Raw genomic sequence first — 17960 nt, forward strand, 5'->3', positions numbered from 1 at the left:
TCTGCAACCTGACCTGGGAAAAGGACTCAACTACCCTGGAAGACAACAATTCCTAGAAACTCTTTTCCCTCTTTAACTGATGGCTTTCCCCTCTTTACCTTGCCTGGCTCACTACAACTTGTTTGCCACATTTTAGCCCAGATACCACCTCCTCCAGGAAGTGTCCCTGACTTCTCCAAGTCTGAGCTGTCCAACCCTCATGCTTTCTACCTCATCACAGCAGGGAGTAACTCTCTCTTCCCACTAGTCTAGAAGCTTCTTGAGGACAGACACTTTGGTCATTCATGGGTATCACAGGGAGCAGACACTCAGTGAATGTTTGTAATGAGTGAGCAAATAAGCAAATGTTCACGTTAATGAGCAAAGGGCCAGGCAGAATCATCCCAAAAGACTCCAGACACACCCCAGCTGCTGGATGCTGATGTCAAGAGCAGTACAGCCAGGGGGGTAAGACTAATTCTGACATCTATCACTTTATGGCAACTCAAATGGAATGGAAAAAAAAAAACCCAAACAACAAACCACCCCAGTGCTTACGCAAACTCCAGCTTCTTTAGGTCCCGGACAGCAGGAAGCTCCCCAGCATCTCCAGAGGGACTTTTTGTCCTACAGAGAAGAGGCCGTGTTAGTGCGGAGAAGGTGCTTCCTTGTAGCTGAGCCCCACATTCGGCCCTGTGATGCCTGTCCAAGTGGCCAAAATGCTTTCCTGGGGCTATTGCTGTCCTGTTAAAAAGAAAAACCTCAAGCCCTGAAAAGTAGGCATCTGATCAGCACCTAGCCCAGCCAGCACATAGTAGGTGCTCAAGTGTATGGTGGAGGAACAGGTTAATGACAGCCTACTCAGTGCTAAGAGTTTTCTGCTCTCTGGGCCTTAGTGATGCTGTTTATGAAGTGAGAACAGAGTTGATGCTGGCTTTTTGCAGGCTGGCTGGGGCCGTCACTCCTGGCACTAAATGAAGATGGCAAGTAGGAAAAACTGTGGTGTTGAATTACGTCCCCCTCTAAAATAGACAGGTTCCTAATATCTTTGAAGATGTTATCAGTTAACTCAGGATTATTCTAGAGTAAGATGGGCTTTAAACCCAGAGGCAGAGGTCCTTAGGAGAGGACATAGAGAAAGAGTGCCACATAGCACTGAAGACAGGGCAGTGAGTGTAGGGATGCAGCTATAAGCCAAAGAACGCCAAGGGTTTCCAGGGACTACCGGATGCTAGGAAGAGGCAAAGTGAGCTTTCCCTAAGAGCTGACAGAGCGAGTGTGGGGCCACCAACTTGATAGGGTCGCTATGAATCAGAGTTGACCATATGGCATCTAACAACCATCTCCAGAACTGTGAGACAAAACATTTCTGCTTGGAGCTACTTGGTAGTATTTGTTACGGCAGACCTGGGAAACTAAGGCAACCTCTAACCAAGGAGGAATCAGGCACAATAATGACTTCTAAATGAGGCAAAGTCGTGAATCATGGGAGCTCTCCCATGCAGTGACAGGTTTTGGACCGCTGTTGTTCAGAGAAAGGGCTTGGGGTGTCACCCAGTGCTGATGACACATTTGACATTGGATCCAGTGCTGCTGAGCTGGCCTGGCCTGGAGCAGTGCTGCTCCCCATCTCTCTCCTGCTCACCTCTGAATCTGTACGAGTTTGACCAGGTCTTCCACATCCTTGACAGACTTGGCCTTGAAAGGCTCAATGGTGAACTTCTCCTCTGCTGCCTGGAGGAGCTTGGCTTCCCCACGCTGCTGCAGGGACTCCCACAGCCCCACTGTGTCACTCAGGGCGGCCCTGTGGAAGAAAGGCCTCAGACCCAGGCACCAGGACACGCTGGAGACCAGTGTAGGGGAGTGCCATGAAGGGACCTCCCTACGTACTCAGCCCCAGCCTCTACCTTCTCCAGGAAGCTCTCTATGGCCACTCCAGCCCTTACTGATTCCTCCTTTGCTCAATTCTTGGCAGTGGTTTTGTTTTCCCTTTTGCTTTGGCCACCAGGAAGCTCAGTGCTAAAATTCTTGAGTGAGCCACTACAATGGTGAGCTAGGTCTGGTGGGGAGATGGGAGGGATGCTTTGGATGGTAAACTGCAGTGATGATGCAGACTGCACAAAGAATTAAATGAGCCAAATGAAGGAATTTGGACTTCACCCTGAGGATGGTGTGGTGACCTGAAGGGTCATAAGCGAGGGGGGACCTGTCTAGACTCGAGTCCTGGGAAGACTGCTCTGATGGGCAGCTAGAAAGTGGAGTGAAGGGGGAGAGAATGGGTACAAGGAAGCCATAGGAAGGCTGTAGCTTTAGTGTGAGGTTGAGAAATGGTGGCTTGGTTGGAGGACACAGAGAAGAAAATGGATTGGGAACCAGATCCATCTAGAGTTGGGACATGGCCCAATGCCTGGCTCACGAAATAAAAATAATACAGCCCACTGTTGTTGAATTAACTGCATCACATGGCAGCCCACGTGTTAGAGCAGAACTGCTCATAGAGTTTTCCTTGAGTGAAGTATTTATGGAAGAAGATGACCAGCTCTTTCTTCCTTGGAGCTGCTGGGTGGGGCTGAACCTTTAGTTCAAGTTTAAACCTTTACTTTAGCCGTAAAGCACAAACCATTTGTGCCACCAAAGGAGCTCCTGGCATACAGCTAGACTTTATTGCTGCAGTCAATCATGCTGCCCGTCTGGCTGTGAGCCTTTGGGCAAACTACTGGCCCTCTCTGAGCTTCAGCTTTTTTCTTTAAAAAAAAAAAAACAAACCAGGGAAATCAATTCTGCCCCCTTCCACTGCTGCTGCACATCTTACAGGAGACCCCATAAAGCAAGAGCTGGGCACAGCCTCCAGACCCTCACTGGTGCCCAACCTAAAGGAGTTCCCTCCCCTGCTCTCACCTGAAACAGGAGACACAACTGAGTCCCACGAGGCTCCCCAGCCCAGAGGGGTCGATGCCAGTGCTGCGAAGGTCCAGGGAATAGTCTCGCTTGGCCTCCTCCAAGGCCCGGCCCAGCATGTGAGCATCTGGGGGAGTGAGCCGGGTGCCCAAGAAGGAGAGGTGGGCAGGGAGCCCATGCACCACGTGCTGCCAGAGCTCAGTGTCCCCTGCCTCGTGGAGGCAGTGAAACAGTTCCAGCAGCCGCCCGGCCCGCAGCATCCCAGGCTGCAATCGCTTCAGGTATCTCGTGAGCACCTTTCGCTTCCTATCCACCTGCGAAGCCACTGGACGCCCCACCAGGGCTTCCAGGACCTGGGAGGGTGGCTGGAATATCAGGCCAGCCAGGAAGCGGGGCACACCCTCCAGCCAGTTGTCATAAGGCCGCTTTTTGCGGGGGTTCAAGGCCAAATACTGAGGCAGCTCCTTGTCCCTGACTTCATTGCTTACTGCCAGCCACACAGCTGCCAGGAAGCATTGCAGCTGGAAGCTGGAGAAGGCCAGTTCAGTCCCCAGCGTCCCTGGACAGGCCTGTACCAGGCCTTTGGCCATCGCCCAGGCCTTGGCCTCTGCTGAGGGGAGCTGGGTCTCCCCCAGGATGCTGCGGTGCCCTCGGCCTAGCTCCCAGGCCAGCTTGGCTAGGCTCACCAGGGCCCCTGGGGGTCCATCACGGGAAGCTGGGGCCAACAGGCTGACAAAGAGGCCTGTGAGTGTATCCGGCAGCTGGGCCTCCTGGTCCTGGTCCAGAAGGGCCTCGCAGAGCCGGCACACGGCCCGGCACAGGGTGGGACTGTGGCTGTGGCTGAGGAGAAACGGCTGGCGGCGGAGGAGCGCCAGGGCTTCCTCTTGGCGCTGGGCTTCGCGGTCAAAGTGATGCAGCATGCAGGCCTCCACCTGCTCGGTGGAGAAGCCGCTCATCTCCAGTAGGGCGTTGGCCTTGGCCAGGCTCTGGGCGAGGCGGCCCCGGGGCCGGGCCGTGAGCAGCAGTGTACAGCCCCGGAGCAGCTTGCGCTGGAAGAGGCCAGCCAGCAGTCCCCGGAGGGAGCAGGGCTCTGTGGGTAGGGGCCCACCTGCACCGTGCAGGAGGCCGTCGTGGGCGTCAAGGTCCTCGAGGGAGTCCAGGATGAGCAGCACTCGCTCGGGCCACCTCAAGATGTGACGGAAGACCTCTTCATCCGCCGGTGCTGGCAGTGGGCCCAGGGAGAAGAGCAGGTCCTGGAGGTGGTAGGTGTCCCCCGGACGGTCCAGACAGTGGCCAGGCACATAGAAGGCGAAGTCGTACTGCGGCAGCTGCCCACGGGCCCAGGCCTGGCTCACAGACCGTGCCCAGCAGCTCTTCCCCTGCCCGGCCTTGCCCAGCACTGCGATCACCTGGGTCTCACGCCGCCGCCGGTGGTCGCCAGAGGCCTGCAGTACCTCGGCCAGACGCCTGCGGTCCAGGTGGCGCTCCGTCCAGTCCTGGGTGGCCAGCTCCCTCTCCTGGCCCTTGCTGCTGCTCCTCTCGAGCCGTGCCCACACCAGCTCCACCTCCACCTGGATGCCATCTGGGACTGCAGGCTCAGCCAGGTACTGGTCCCTCAGCGAGCAGCAGAACCGCTCCACCGCCTCTGCAGAGGACAGGAGGTGGGGTGTCGAGTGATGGGGCACCCCCCGCAAGGGCAGTCCTGCCTCTGGCACTGATTTCTTCATCTGACCCCCCCCACTCTTCCTCCACTGCCTCCCTCAGGCATCTAGATAGTTGCTCATTCATTCATTCTTTGCCACATGCACTCAGTCACCCAGCTTCTTCCTCATTTAAGGAACCCTGATGGTGTACAGACTAAGTGCTCAGCGGATAACTAAAAGGTAGGCAGTTCGAACTCACTGGGAAAAAGATATGGGAGTCAGTCTGCTTCCACAAAGATCACAGCCATGGAAACCCTACAAGGTCCACTCTGTCATGCAGTTACTATGATTTGGGGTTGACTTGATCACGTTTGGGTTTGTTCTCCCTTCTTTGCCTTCTTCCTTAGTAAGAGCAGTGTAATCCTGAGTGAGCTATGTGCCACACCATGCCTCAGCCTCATCGCCCAGGAGATGGGGAGAAGGACAGGACCTTCGGCAGAGATCCAACTGTAACTTCAATGGTTTAATATCCCTAAAATGCTTAGAAGGTGTGCTGGTGGTGCAGTGTGTTTGTGCTACTAAACAGAAGGTCAGCGGTTTGAACCTACCAGATTCTCTGAGGGAGAAAGATGGGCAGTTGCCTCTTGTGAAGATTTACAGCCTTGGAAACCCAGTGGAGGGAAGCGAGGAGGTGAAATGGGCTCAGCAGCAGCGGGCTTTGGGGAAGTGGGGCAGGAATTCCCTGTGCTTAGGGACTTCCCTGTGTAGTACAAATGGTTAACTCTGGGTTGGAAGTTCAAGTCTACCCAGCAACACCTTGGGAGAAAGGCCCCGGCAATCATGTTCATACAACACAGCTGCTAGAGACTTTACAAAATGCTATGATGCCATTCTACTTTGCAGACAAGGGGGATTCCTGAGACAGAATTGACTCAGTCGGGCCTTTATTGTTTTTTGACATAGTAGTAACAGACTCCCTGCTTGACACAAATGTTAACACACTCAAGTGCTGGCCTAAATGTTGGCAGTCTGAAACCACCCAGGGACATCTCGGAAGGTAGGTCGGTGTTTTACTTCTGAACATTTCAAGTCTTGCACATTCTATGGATCTCTCTTCTACTCTGCACAGACGGGGTCACTATGAACTGGCATCGACTCAATGGTAACTAATAACAAGAGCTGTGTTGTTGTGTACCATGGAGTCGGAACAGACCCATAGTGGACCCTCTAGCAGGTTTTAAGAGTCAGTAAATCATATAGGAGGAGACTGCCCATCTCTTCCTTGCAGAACAGCTGATGGATTTGAACTGCATGCCTCTGGGACTGCAGCACAGCTTCTTACCCCTAGGCCACCAGAATGTTCTATTAACAAGAGTAGTTCCTGGTGTAGTTAGCATTTAGTAACCCAGCCATCCTCTCAGTATTCTTGCCCTCCGTCACTCCTTACTCATCTGTTTAAGTCATCCATCACTTTTCCTTCAGTCTCTCTGCCTCACAAACTAGACGGCAGCACCTAGCACATGCTGGCTGAGTAGACGGTCCTCAGTTCACTTCAGTGAGTGAAGGAGTGTGTGACAGATCTATTTACAACAACACAAGAGAATAGCTACTCAAGCTGATTATGTATTCTTGGTTTTGGGCTTTAGGGTCATGATTTCACGGGCCATCCCAGTCAGTTAGCCTAATAGCATGCATGGGCCCTTTGTTCTTTCTCCTGGTTTGATGCATAGTACCTGGAGTCTTAACAGTTTGCAAGCAGCCATCCAGGGCAAAACAACTTGTTTCTATTGGCCTGAACAACAGAGGAAGATGAAGAGTGAGGAACTGGAGGAGGAAATGGAATGTGTGGCTGATTGCCCCAAAAGCAGCGACCTCCCTGAGCTGCCATGAGACCAGAAGAGCTGGATGCTGCCTGGCTACCATTCTTGAATATGTTGAACAAAGATTCTGTAGAAGAATCCTGATAAAGAGGGAGAAAATGTAAATAGAACTTCAAATTTTCTAGGACTACACTTTCTGGAAACATGAAGGCTGGAAGAACTCCTGAAATTATCACTCTGAGATCATCCTTAAGCCTTAAACCTAAAATATGAAATCTTGAAAGCAAGCAGTACTTTAGCTTAACCAAGTAAAGACTGTCTGCTTTGAGCATTCTCCCCTTGAAGAGCTGCCTCTATGGGCTCAAACTGACAACTCAAAAGGGGGCATCAAGTTCATGTTTATAGAGGAGGAAAAGCTCAGAAAAGGCAGATGAGATGGTTATAAAACTTGAAGGATGTAACTGACGTCGCTAACTAGTGGTGAGTGTTTTGCTTAGTACATTCTTAAAAGCAGGGACAAAAGAAATTATATCATTTTTTAAAAAATGGAAATAAGAACAATACAAAACAAACAAAAAGATGAGTCCTAGCATAAGCAGTGGAACAAGCAATGAGTTAGTGAAGGAATTGGATAAGTGAGCCAAGGGAGAAGGGCTGAGTGGACGAAGGAGCGAATGGAGCGAAGCCTGGCCTGAGTTTCTGCCTCCTGGTCCCCAACCCTGAAATAGAGGGGTGATGCCACCACTTACCAGGTTGTTTTTGAATCTTGCAGGAGACCTCCAGATCTGCTGGGCATTGGGTAGGAGATAGTTCACCCTCTAGATAAGAAGAAACTGGTGTTAAGAGTTCGAGGGTGCCCTGGGGACTTTCTCCCTCTGGGATGTCCAGACCTCTGAGCTCTGAGAGACTAGACAGCCAGGGAAGAACTACATGAGCTGAACTCTCCCCAAAAAAAGGCAGCAAGAGGTCAGTCTGGTTCACAGATGTCCTTCTGGGGATAACTATGTTGTCACTTAGGTTGTTGATTGCATGACTCTTAGTAACTCTATGAACAAAAGACCTGAAGCCTTTCTGTAACTCTTGTTTCTTCAAAGTTCACAGGGTTTTCAGAGGCATGTTGTGCGCGCACACACACATAAAGGAGCTCTGGGAGTGAGCACATTACATGGTGTGCTGATTTGAATGCACCAGCTGCTTCACAGGAGAAAGGTGGCCAGTCTCTTCCCATTAAGATTTACAGCCTCAGAGTCCCAATAGGGTCAAACCTAAGTGACCATCAACAGAACAAAATGTGGTCTACACAAATAATGGTCTATTACTCCACCACTGCTTTGAAAGGTGTCAGCTGCATAGTCTTGGCAATAATATAATTCCCTGAATCAGGCTCTGATATCTCTTCTCAGTCTCTTTCATTCCAAGGCTTCTACTTCTCATTTTCTTCTTCTGGTTAGTGTTCCACATTACTCACATTTTACAAATTTGGTCCTGTTCCGGTTTCACTCATTGTCCATATCTGAACCAGTTCTAGTCAGCTTGAAGCTACAAGCACAGCCTGCCTATCTCCGTATCAAATTGTTTGCAGACCATGAGCAAGGCAATTCTTCCCTTTAGGACCTCAAACTTGCTTCTAGAAATTCTCCTAAGCCCCTCCATTCTTACCTGTCCTGTTTGTACGAGAAGTCAGGGCTGGTTCAGGCATGCTGGGCAGGTCAGCAGCTGATGGGGCAAAGGGGCTGGTAGAACCAGGTCGGTCTGGGGACTTCGGGAGGCTGTGGACACCTAGGCTGCTGGGAGGGGATACCTGGCTGGCCTGAGTCATCCCACCTACATTGGGAGAGAAAGAAGTGAAAGAATAACTCCGTATGCATCCAAGAACCCCCTCGGGTCATGCCCACCCCAAACTGGTCTGTAGAATTGAGAAAGTCTAGGTAGAGGAGAACAAAAGTTATTTCAGAATGGAGCCAAAGAACCAGCTGTGGTTCCATGCAGCTCCAGGAGCCTTGACTTTCCCATCTGGGAAATAGACCCAGTAGCAGTAAGGTGCTTAGAATTGCTGCTCTTAGAGCATTCTTCCTGCTGCTGGTCGATGTTCATTTTCCTCAAAACCAGGGACTCATCTTTGTCCCTGGGGACTCCAGAAACTGCACCGGACCTTTAAACACTGCTCCTGGAGTTGAGGCGGGGTGCCCCCAGCCTCGTCCTCTCTTGCACCCTGAGCACCCAAACCATACAATCCCCTCAGTGTGGCAGATCATCAGGGACCACTCGATTTATAGACCAGGAAATGACATAATTCACAGAAATCTGTGCAAGGATGTTTGCATCAGTTACTAAAGGCGTGAAGCAGAAACACAGCTGACTCTTCTGTGAGTCTCTAACTGCTTCGCTTGTTAATGAGCACTGTTCAGTTAGCAACTTAACGATGATATGAGGTTTAAAGAGAGAGAAAGAGACAGAGAAATTAAATCTCAAGGGGGAGAGTGAGCACTGCAGGCTGGCTGGGCACCCAGACCACTGTGGGGAACTTGCTTTCTCTGTTTTGAATTTTGGGAAATGCGGACAGTGAGAGAGGTGTGTTGGAGAGGGAGGGCTATGAGAAGGTGTCCCGTGGTGACAGTCACATGTCTGGGCAGGGTGGGGGAGGATAGAGGTGGGATGTGGTCAGGTGGGAGGGAGAGGCGATGGGACAAAGGCAAGCAGACCACTCACTGTGGTAGACGAGTATTCCAGAGACCCCTGCCCCAGGCCTGGAGAGCTGACAGAGCCCTTCGGACAGAGTGGGGAGGGTGGGGATGATCTGGACAGATCCATCGGGCAGGTTCAGGCAGCTGAACAAGGGCCTGGAAGGGGAAACTACAAGAGATAAAGGCCATAAGCTGGAGGCTGCTGTTACATCTGTCTGTAATTCCGCTTTATGGTGTTCTGATTAATATCTGAGTTAACCCTTTGGGGCTCTAACATCCCCTATGGCAGCCGCTGCGTCTGTCTCACCCACGATGGGGTCCCTCCCACCTAGCAGAGTGCCTCGCACAGACCATGGGTTCAATCCATGGTGATGGATGAACAGGGCTAATGTCTTCACCTGCTGTGACTCCAGCAGAGCTGAAGGGAGCCTCATGAAGAGAACTTAAAGGACGGAGGGGGTGTGTGTCCATCATGACTCCACTCACGCCAAGCCCTCGGGCACTCTGTCAGGAAGCCCACCTCTTCAAGCCCCCTAACATACCTGTCATCACAACAGTCTCCTCAGGCTGTGCCGGGTCGGGGGCTGGCTCCTTGTTGAGGACAAGAGGCACCCATGGACAGGGGGATCCTGAGGAATCACTCGCCAGCCCCACCTCGAGGCTGCCAGTCACCCCGAAGTCAGTCACGGTGGGCCCAGCGAGTGGCTCGGCTGCGGAGGAAGGAGCTGAGTTCAAGTCCGAGTCCCAGGTGAGAGCCTGGGGGAAGGGCGGGGGGGCTAGGACCTGGAGTCCCAGGTGAGAGCCTGGGGGAAGGGCGGGGGGGCTAGGACCTGGAGTCCCAGGTGAGAGCCCCGGGGGGGGGGGAGGGGAGGGGGGGCTAGGACCTGGAGTCCCAGGTGAGAGCCCCGGGGGGGGGGGACGGGAGGGGGGGCTAGGACCTGGAGTCCCAGGTGAGAGCCCCGGGGGGGGGGGGAGGGGGGGTAGGGACCTGGAGTCCCAGGTGAGAGCCCCGGGGGGAGGGCAAGGGGGTTTAGGACCTGGGCGTTCTCCCTCTCCCCTGACCGTTAGCTGAGGCTGACTCGATCATTAGCGGCTCTACATCAGATAGCCACCCAGGCCTCTCCTGTGGTGGGGCCTGAGGGGTGGCATTGGCACCTGTCTTCCCCATCAGGGTCGAGATCATGGAAAACAGGGTTCCTGTCCCCTTCTCTATCCAATGAACAGGATGAGAAAGTCCTGGAAGCCCCAGAGGGAGATACCTTACCACCCTTCCCCTAGTGAAGGGTCACTGAGCCTCTCCAGGTGCCCAGGAGCTGCCAACAAAAGGGCAAGGGGGGGGACCTACCATGTCACCATCACACTTAGACAGGGGGTCATCTCCTCCATCTAGTGGGGAGACCTAAGTAGGACGATGTGCTCCATCGAAGGAGACTGACGCTTCCTGAGCAGAGGAACCATGTCCCCGTCACCATGGGTCTTTAGACAACTGTCTCCCTCATTGGACTGGGGATCTTAAAGAGAGCAGAGCTCCTGTCTCCCCTATCAGACTGGGAATTTTCTGAGCACAAGGGACTACAACCTGGGGTCTACATGGGAAGGAGCCTCACCCCTCCTCCATCAGATTAGAACTTCGAAGACAAGGACTTGGCCTCCTCTGTCAGACTCTGGGCCTCTAACTCTTGAGTTACACCAGCTCAGTCAGCCCCACACAGGGGCTGGGCTCCCCACCTTCACAATAACAACGTGGTGGGCGTGGTGGGAAGAGGAAGGGAGGGAGGGAAGGAAGCATCTGGTGGGAGGAAGCGACATGACCAACTTGACGGAAGCAGCTCACTCAGCCGTGGGGGCTCAGAGGTGGGTGTGGGCTCTGAGAAGGGTGTGGGGAGCTGGTGACCAGGTGACACCTGATGAATATGCCTCTGAAAGAAGTGTAGCTATGGGAGGGGGGCAGGGACAGCTCAGCTGATTCCCGATTAGAAAGAGGGATGTTAGAGGAGAGCATGGAGCTCCCAGCAGCCCTTGCATTGCAGAGGGTTGACTCTGGAATCCTAAAGACCTGGGACTTGCAGTGTGATCTTAGGTAAATGACTTCCCCTCTCTGAGCACTTGATACCATCAAATGCTAGTTTGTACCTATGTGTGAGATCCATCTGACCCCCCCCTGCCCTGCTCACCTAGCTTCCTGTGCTTCGAGTCTGCGGGCAGCTCCTCTGTGAAAGCTGCAGAGAGAACATGGTGGTCAGCTCCCCAGGGAGGGGCGGCCTGAGGCTCCAGGGGTCCAGCCCAGCAAGCTGCATGGCCCTAGCCCAAATGACTGCCATGTGGCCTTGGGGGTCTCTTTCCTTCCCCTTCCTCGGACCATCTCCACCCTCTGCTTGCTGACTGAGCCCAAACCCACATCAAAGTGCCTGGCACAGAGAGGACATCAAAGAGGCACGAGTATGAGGGGGACACACACAGAGCTTTGCTTGGTTCTTTAAACCTGCTTCTGAATTCCTTCCTAACTCTGCCTTTGCAGCAGCATCTCTGAGCGTCATCTGGGAGGTTCCCTCACCCGTGGAAGGGGTGATTCCTGCTTCACTTCAGGAATGCACTGGGAATTGGCAAAGAGTGAAAGGCACTTAGCATACCAGCAAATAACAAGCTACACATCCCTCAGCAAGAGCCGGTTAAGTGAGTGGTGGTTCATTTACTTAACGAAATATGAACTATCATGCAGGTCTAAAAAGAGCAAAGAGGCAGCGGTCCTATGGGGAAGTGTTTAATATGTGCAATTTGTTTCATAATATGCCAAAACCAAGATGGTGGGTGGGTGGCTGAGAGGGTAAAAGGGTGAATGGGCAGAAGGATAAGATTGATAGATACATATATGGCTAGAGAGATGGGGAGATGACAAGAGGGGTGGATGGATAGATGGATGCATCAGTGGATGAGCAGCTGCATCAACACAGATGGATCGAAGGATGGACAGATGGATGAATGGGTCACATTTTTAATACTATATATTGTATTATCTGTTCTGAAATAAGCAAATAAGTACCAGGTTTACAGATGGTTCAGCACATAGTAAGTGCTTGATTAACCACTATCCCATTTTACAGACGTTCTCATTGAGCAGAGAGTGAATGAAATGCCAGGCACTGTAACTGGAGACACCATAATGAGTCTGTCCTCCAGCAGGAGAATTAGATGAAAAAAGCAAGACATAGAATAAATCCAGATTGCAACAAGCCCTGAGGTGCGAGGACAGGCGCAAACAAGATGGGACGAATGTGGTCCTGCATGTGGAAAGGGCTCTAGGAAGAATGCATCTTAGCCAAGATCTAAAAGATCTGGTAGAGGACAGAGCAAACAGCACGTGCAAAGGTCCTGAGGCTGAAACAGGTACATGAGCTACAGGAATGGAAAGCAGCCAGTGACTGGAGTTGGATGAGACATAGTGAGGACTAACAGGTGGTGAGTCTGGAAAAGTTCTGTGGGATATGTTTGCAGGGCAGTGAAATGGACTTATTTGTATTTTTTTAATTTTTATTATTTTGTATGTATATGCCATCAAATCGGATCTGACTGGTACAGAAGGAGATTGTTCCTCCTTCTTCATCAGAGCTTCTGGTGCATTTGAACCGCGCACCTCTGGGATTGCAGTGCAGCTTCTTGCCACTAGGCCACCAGAGCTCGCAGCCTTATTTGTATTTTGAAAGTTCAAGCTGGACACAGGGAGCAGGGAAACAGCAAGAGAGGTTCAGAGAGGTGCAAGAATTTGCCCAGGGCCACACAGGCCATAAACAACAGGCCATCACTTAAAGAGAATACTCTCAAACACAGTGGTGATGACTAGGCATGAAAGAGAAACCAGAAATCAAAGGTGCTTTTGGAAATTGACATCTAAACAGCCAGGGACCTATCTCCATCACAAAAGGACAAATACTGCACAACACTGCTGTTATAAAATAGGACAAATATCGGGGTGGGTGGGAGGAGAATAGGAAAAGAGTGGATAGATAATGCACACTGCACTGGAACAGATAAGGGAAAGAACTGTCTAAAAGGAATATAGGATTAAGCATTATATGTATGACAACAATCCGAACAAGTGGTGTGTTGTAAAGTGGATTGGGGGAGGGGGAAGAGAAGGAGAGAGAGGGAAATGTGCAACAATGAATGAATGAATGAAAACCCAACCTTTCTGTAAACTTGCTGTCTTCTTCCTTCTCAAAACCTTTTCTGTGTGTGGGTGGGGTAAGAGGGGCACAGCAGGGGCACCCAGATGCAGACAAAGCCAACCAGGTTTGATGAGGGAAGTGACTGGGAGCCGCAGCTCACTCAGGGTAGAGGGAAGACTGGGAGGGGGCAGCAGGCTGTCCTTGGCCTTGACAGCATCTAACTCACGTCTTTTCTGACTCTTCTGCCCTGCGTCTGTGGGCATCTCCACACTCTCACTGACCACATCTTCTGAGCCCATGTGCTCTACTTTGGGGAAAAAAAGAGAAAGACTATCACCCACCATCAGCGGAATTGCAAGGCCCTGGAGAAGGGTCTGATCATCCCTGGAGGCTCCATTGGTATTATGGAGCCCTCTGAAGAGGGAAGGAAATACAGGCAGAGCCAAGAAAACCCCAGCTTACTGAAAATGTCTTTGCTTGGGCCCTCAAGCTGGGAGTCCTGGAACACATACTGGTCCAGAGCCGCTGCCAAGAGAAAGCACAAAGCACAGTCAACCAGTGAGGTCTCACCAAGCTCTTGCTGCATGCCAGGCTCAGGCTGGGAATCAGGGGGCTGTGGTTCTCGGGCCTGGCACATGGTGCAAGCTCATCAAGAGTTTATCTAATGAATGGAAGATGAAATAAGGATTGAAGAGTAACATTTCATGGATTCAAGCTAACCGAAGGGATGAGGTATGTATCCATAGGAAATTACCTACTACTATAAACAGCAACATATTCTGTGAGAGCAGAGTGCCAGGTCTTTTTCACAGAGCCATTGGTTGGATTAGAACCGTGGACCTTTCAGTTAGCATCCAAATACTTTAATGATGTGCCCCTAAGGCTCCTTCCTCTGGACAAGTTGGTTCATGACACGAAGCAGTACCTGACTAGGGACCAATGGGAAGACAGCCGTCATGAGAAGAGATCAGAGGACAGAGTTACAGTGGAATGGACAATCAGCGAGGGCTTCCCAGGGGAAAGGGCCCTGCAGCAGGACCTTAAAAGATGGAACAGAGTCTGTGAGGGGGAGAGCAGAGGGCAGAATGAGGAAAGGTGGGTGCTCAGGGTGACTGGGAAACTCTGAGGGACAGAAGACTACAGTGAAGTTTCAGGTTTGGGAAAGTTAGAACTTGACCTTAAAAGCACCAGAAAGCACTGCATGGCTTTTGAGTAGAGGAACGGCGAGATGACAGCGATGCTGTTGGTCATGGTGATGACACTTAACACTTGTTCAATGCTAACTCTGCAAATTCTTGTTTCAAATGCTTCACATGCAGTAACTCAATCATACAGTCAGATGTGACCATCAGCCCTGCTTTATATTTATGGACACCAACATAATAAATAGTTCACGACAGCTCAAATGACTTTATGCCCGGGCTCAGCCTTGGCCTTCTAGGAGCACAAAGAAAACCCACAGACTTTGGTGAGGGGCCTCCCTCCACTTGCTCAGGCAGCTCCCACTTCCTGTGGTGACGCTCTAAAATAAAGAAAGGTGGGGGGGAAAATCCCCAAGCCCTAAGCTATGCCTGAATGATTAATTACTGCGATGGGTTGCAAGGAAATGTGAATACCTTAGGTCCCAAATACTTCCTGAATACACCACCATAAGGGAAGGAAACGGGCTGCTCTCGGTTCTACTATTTCTGAGACACACACAGTAACCATGGCTCTCCCTTCTCTGCCTTGGGTGATGTTGGAAAAGACACAGGCTGGGCGAAGGCTGGCCACATCTGTACAGAGCATAGACCTTCCAAGTGATGTGCTTCCTGGGTTGTCAGAACAAGGGCCACTAAGGACAGTTGTGCAAGTTGTTCACTGCACAAGGATGCTCAAGAAGAGAGCAAGTTTGGGCAGAAATCTAGACTGTACTTTGTTCCCCAAGCTGTACATTCTTGAGGGGCACTGTATCCCCTTGTGGAAAAGCATCTTTTCTAATTAACAACAGCTCTGGATGAGATAATGGTAACTGTCCCACCCTCATCAACAACAAAAACATCTCTCTCAAAAGAAGGTTGTCCTTGTGTGAAAACATAACTCTTTTAAAACAGAAAGCTAGTCCATCAGATTAAACTGGAGCAAATCTTCCTACTTCCTAGACATACTTCCTGTGATTAAGAGCAAGAACTTTGAGGTGAAGAACTAAGCTAGAATTTCACACCTGCCACTTACCAGTCTCATGCAGTCTTGGGTATGCTGCTTCATTTTGCTGCAGATACTGGTAACATCTATTCTTTTGTTGTGAGGATTTAATGATACAATGCATGTCTAGCATTTAACACACTATAACTGACAGGGGCTTTCACGGCCTAGTGGGTAAGGAGTTGTACTGCCAATCCAAAGGCAGGTGGTTTGAATCTACTAGCTGCTCTGTGGGAGGAAGATGGGCAATCTCTTCTGGTGCAATTTACAGCCTCTGAAAAACTTGCTCAGTTATGACCCTCCAGTTATGAGCCCATCCCAACTCAGCAGCAAAATTACTACCCCTATAAGATATTGGTGGAAGATCTATTAACAGTCTGCGTTATACAGATGACACACCCTGCTTGCTCAAACTGAGGAGGACCTGAAATGCTTGCTGCAGAGGGTCAAGGACTGCAGCCTTCAGTATGGATTGAGGCCTCATGTCAAGAAGACAAAGATTCTCACCACTGGACCAATTGGCAGCATCAGGATGGATGGTGAAGAGATTGAGACTGTTAATGACTTTAGTTTGCTTGACTCCACGTTCAACACTCTTGGCACCAGCAGCCAGGAAATAAAAAAACATATTGCGATGGGAAAGTCTGCTGTTAGGGACCTCTCCAGGGTACTGAAAAGCAATGGTGTCACTCTGGAGACTAAGGTGCGTCTGATACAGGCCATGGTTTTTGCAATCACTTGTTATGCATCGGAGACTTGGACAATGACTAGGGAGGACAGAAGGAGAATTGATGCCTTTGAGCTGTGGTGCTGGAGAAGAGTAATGAATACACCATGGACTGCCAACAAAACAAAGATTCATCCTAGAGAGGGTTAAACCAGGCTGCTCCTTGGAGGCAAGGATTCTGGGGCTCCGTCTGACATACTTTGCACATGTTGTAAGGAGGGAGAGGTCCTTGGAGAGGGACATTTTGCTTGGGAGGGTGGAGGGACAGCACAGGAGGGGAAGGCCCTCTATGAGGTGGATTGATTCAGTGGCTGGGGTAATCGGGATGGGAGTGTCAGAGACAGTGCGATTGGTATAAGACAGACCAGGGTTTAGGGCTGTTGTCCATAGGGTCGCTATGAGTCACAAACGATTCAACGGCACATAACAACAACAATAATAAGATAGTCATTAATTAGATGGACTTGACACTGTTCTTTTTGATAGTCTGAGAAATGGTCCCTCTTAACAAGTACGACAGTACTTTCGTTTAGGAGCTATGGAAAAAGGCAAGGGTATATGGTTTGAGATTTGCAAGACAGAGGAAAGGAGAGTAAGAAACATAAAAGAGCATAGCAAGAGACAGAGGATATTACAGTGAGATTTTGTCTATTTCCCTCAGTATGTTCAATCTAAGGAGCCCTAGTGGTGCAGTGGTTTGTGTTCTGCTGCAGATTGAAAGGTCAGTGGTTCAAACCCAACTGCTGCTCCACAGGAGAAGAACAAGACGGTCTGCTTCTATAATTGAATAGCTATGAGTTCGAATATACCTGATGGCAAGGCTGTTGTTACTATGTTATAGTCAGAACCAACTCATAGCTGACCTTCCAGTGGATTTTCAGAGGTAGTAAGTTGTATAAGGAGACTGCCCATCTTTCTCCCATGCAGCTGGTGGATTCAAACTGCGTGCCTCTGAGTTGGTAGCACTATTCCTCACCCCTAAGCCACCAGAGCTATCTTGACGGCTCAGCGTCTCCCTTGCCCTGACTTCTGAGGGAGGGGCCTACATTGGCTCACGGTGCACAGACAGATACAAAATAGAAATGAACCCCTTCCTTCAATCGCACTTCTCAGGCGCAGATGCTTTCTCACCTATGCTGGCATAAGTCTCCCTGGTTTCTTCATCAACTTCCATCTCCTCCAACAGCCTGCTGAACTGGTCACAGTTGATGGTGTCCGTGTCAGGCTCTGGGAAGAAAAGGTCCCTGTGTGAAGCACGACTGCTCTGGAGAGAGGGCTGGCGGGATGCAGCGCGAGGCAAATGGGAGGCGCACCACAGGGAGCTGTCCGTGGTGCTGACAGAACTTCACATGAGGAGATGGCTGCGTCTACGGCCACTGAGAGGTGATAGGAGGCATCCCGGAGGGTCAGAGGCGGGGACAGGGCTCACCTGAGCAGAGCTCAATCTCTTCTTCTGCAGCCAAATCCATTTGGTCATATCGGTGGTAGAGTTGCAAGGGATCAACACTGCTGTTGAGAAGGTCCAAGTAGCCTCCTTCGGGAGGTTCCAGCTCCATGGCAGCACACAGCCCACTGCCTGGAATGGGAAATACGGCCAGTCACCTCATTAATATTGAAGGATGCTGAGAAATAACACCTGTAATGGTTCTGAGCTGGGCAGGGGGAGAGCCTGGGCAGAGCATCACCAGGGAACAAAGGTGCTGACTATGACATCTATGCTCAGGGCGGTAGGGAAACGAAGTCAAGACACAAAGAAGGAAGTCAGGGAGTATAGATTTAAGAAAGCTCACCCTAGGCAATTTGTTTACAAATGTTCATAAAAGTATTATTCATAATAATCTATGTTCATAAAAACATTATTC

At 50.7% G+C, this 17960-nt stretch overlaps 1 protein-coding gene across 1 annotated transcript in view; it reads right to left on the bottom strand.

The window, feature by feature from the left end:
• CIITA (class II, major histocompatibility complex, transactivator) overlaps positions 1–17657 on the bottom strand; it is a 31461-nt gene extending 13804 nt beyond the window's left edge. Inside the window, exons 1-12 of the mRNA XM_006895210.1 lie at positions 17528–17657; positions 17230–17325; positions 13650–13712; positions 13414–13494; positions 11199–11243; positions 9567–9734; positions 9050–9193; positions 8000–8164; positions 7090–7158; positions 2878–4522; positions 1625–1783; positions 538–606 (exon numbers count right to left, since the gene is read on the bottom strand). Coding sequence (XP_006895272.1) covers positions 538–606; positions 1625–1783; positions 2878–4522; positions 7090–7158; positions 8000–8164; positions 9050–9193; positions 9567–9734; positions 11199–11243; positions 13414–13494; positions 13650–13712; positions 17230–17325; positions 17528–17654 — 2831 coding nt within the window. The 5' untranslated portion in view covers positions 17655–17657. The remainder of the gene's footprint in view (positions 1–537; positions 607–1624; positions 1784–2877; positions 4523–7089; positions 7159–7999; positions 8165–9049; positions 9194–9566; positions 9735–11198; positions 11244–13413; positions 13495–13649; positions 13713–17229; positions 17326–17527) is intronic.
• Between the last annotated feature and the right edge of the window lie 303 nt (positions 17658–17960).

This window comes from Elephantulus edwardii, unplaced genomic scaffold (genome assembly GCF_000299155.1).
Source record: "Elephantulus edwardii isolate Elephantulus edwardi_28Jun2011 unplaced genomic scaffold, EleEdw1.0 scaffold00162, whole genome shotgun sequence".
NCBI classification, from domain to species: domain Eukaryota; kingdom Metazoa; phylum Chordata; class Mammalia; order Macroscelidea; family Macroscelididae; genus Elephantulus; species Elephantulus edwardii.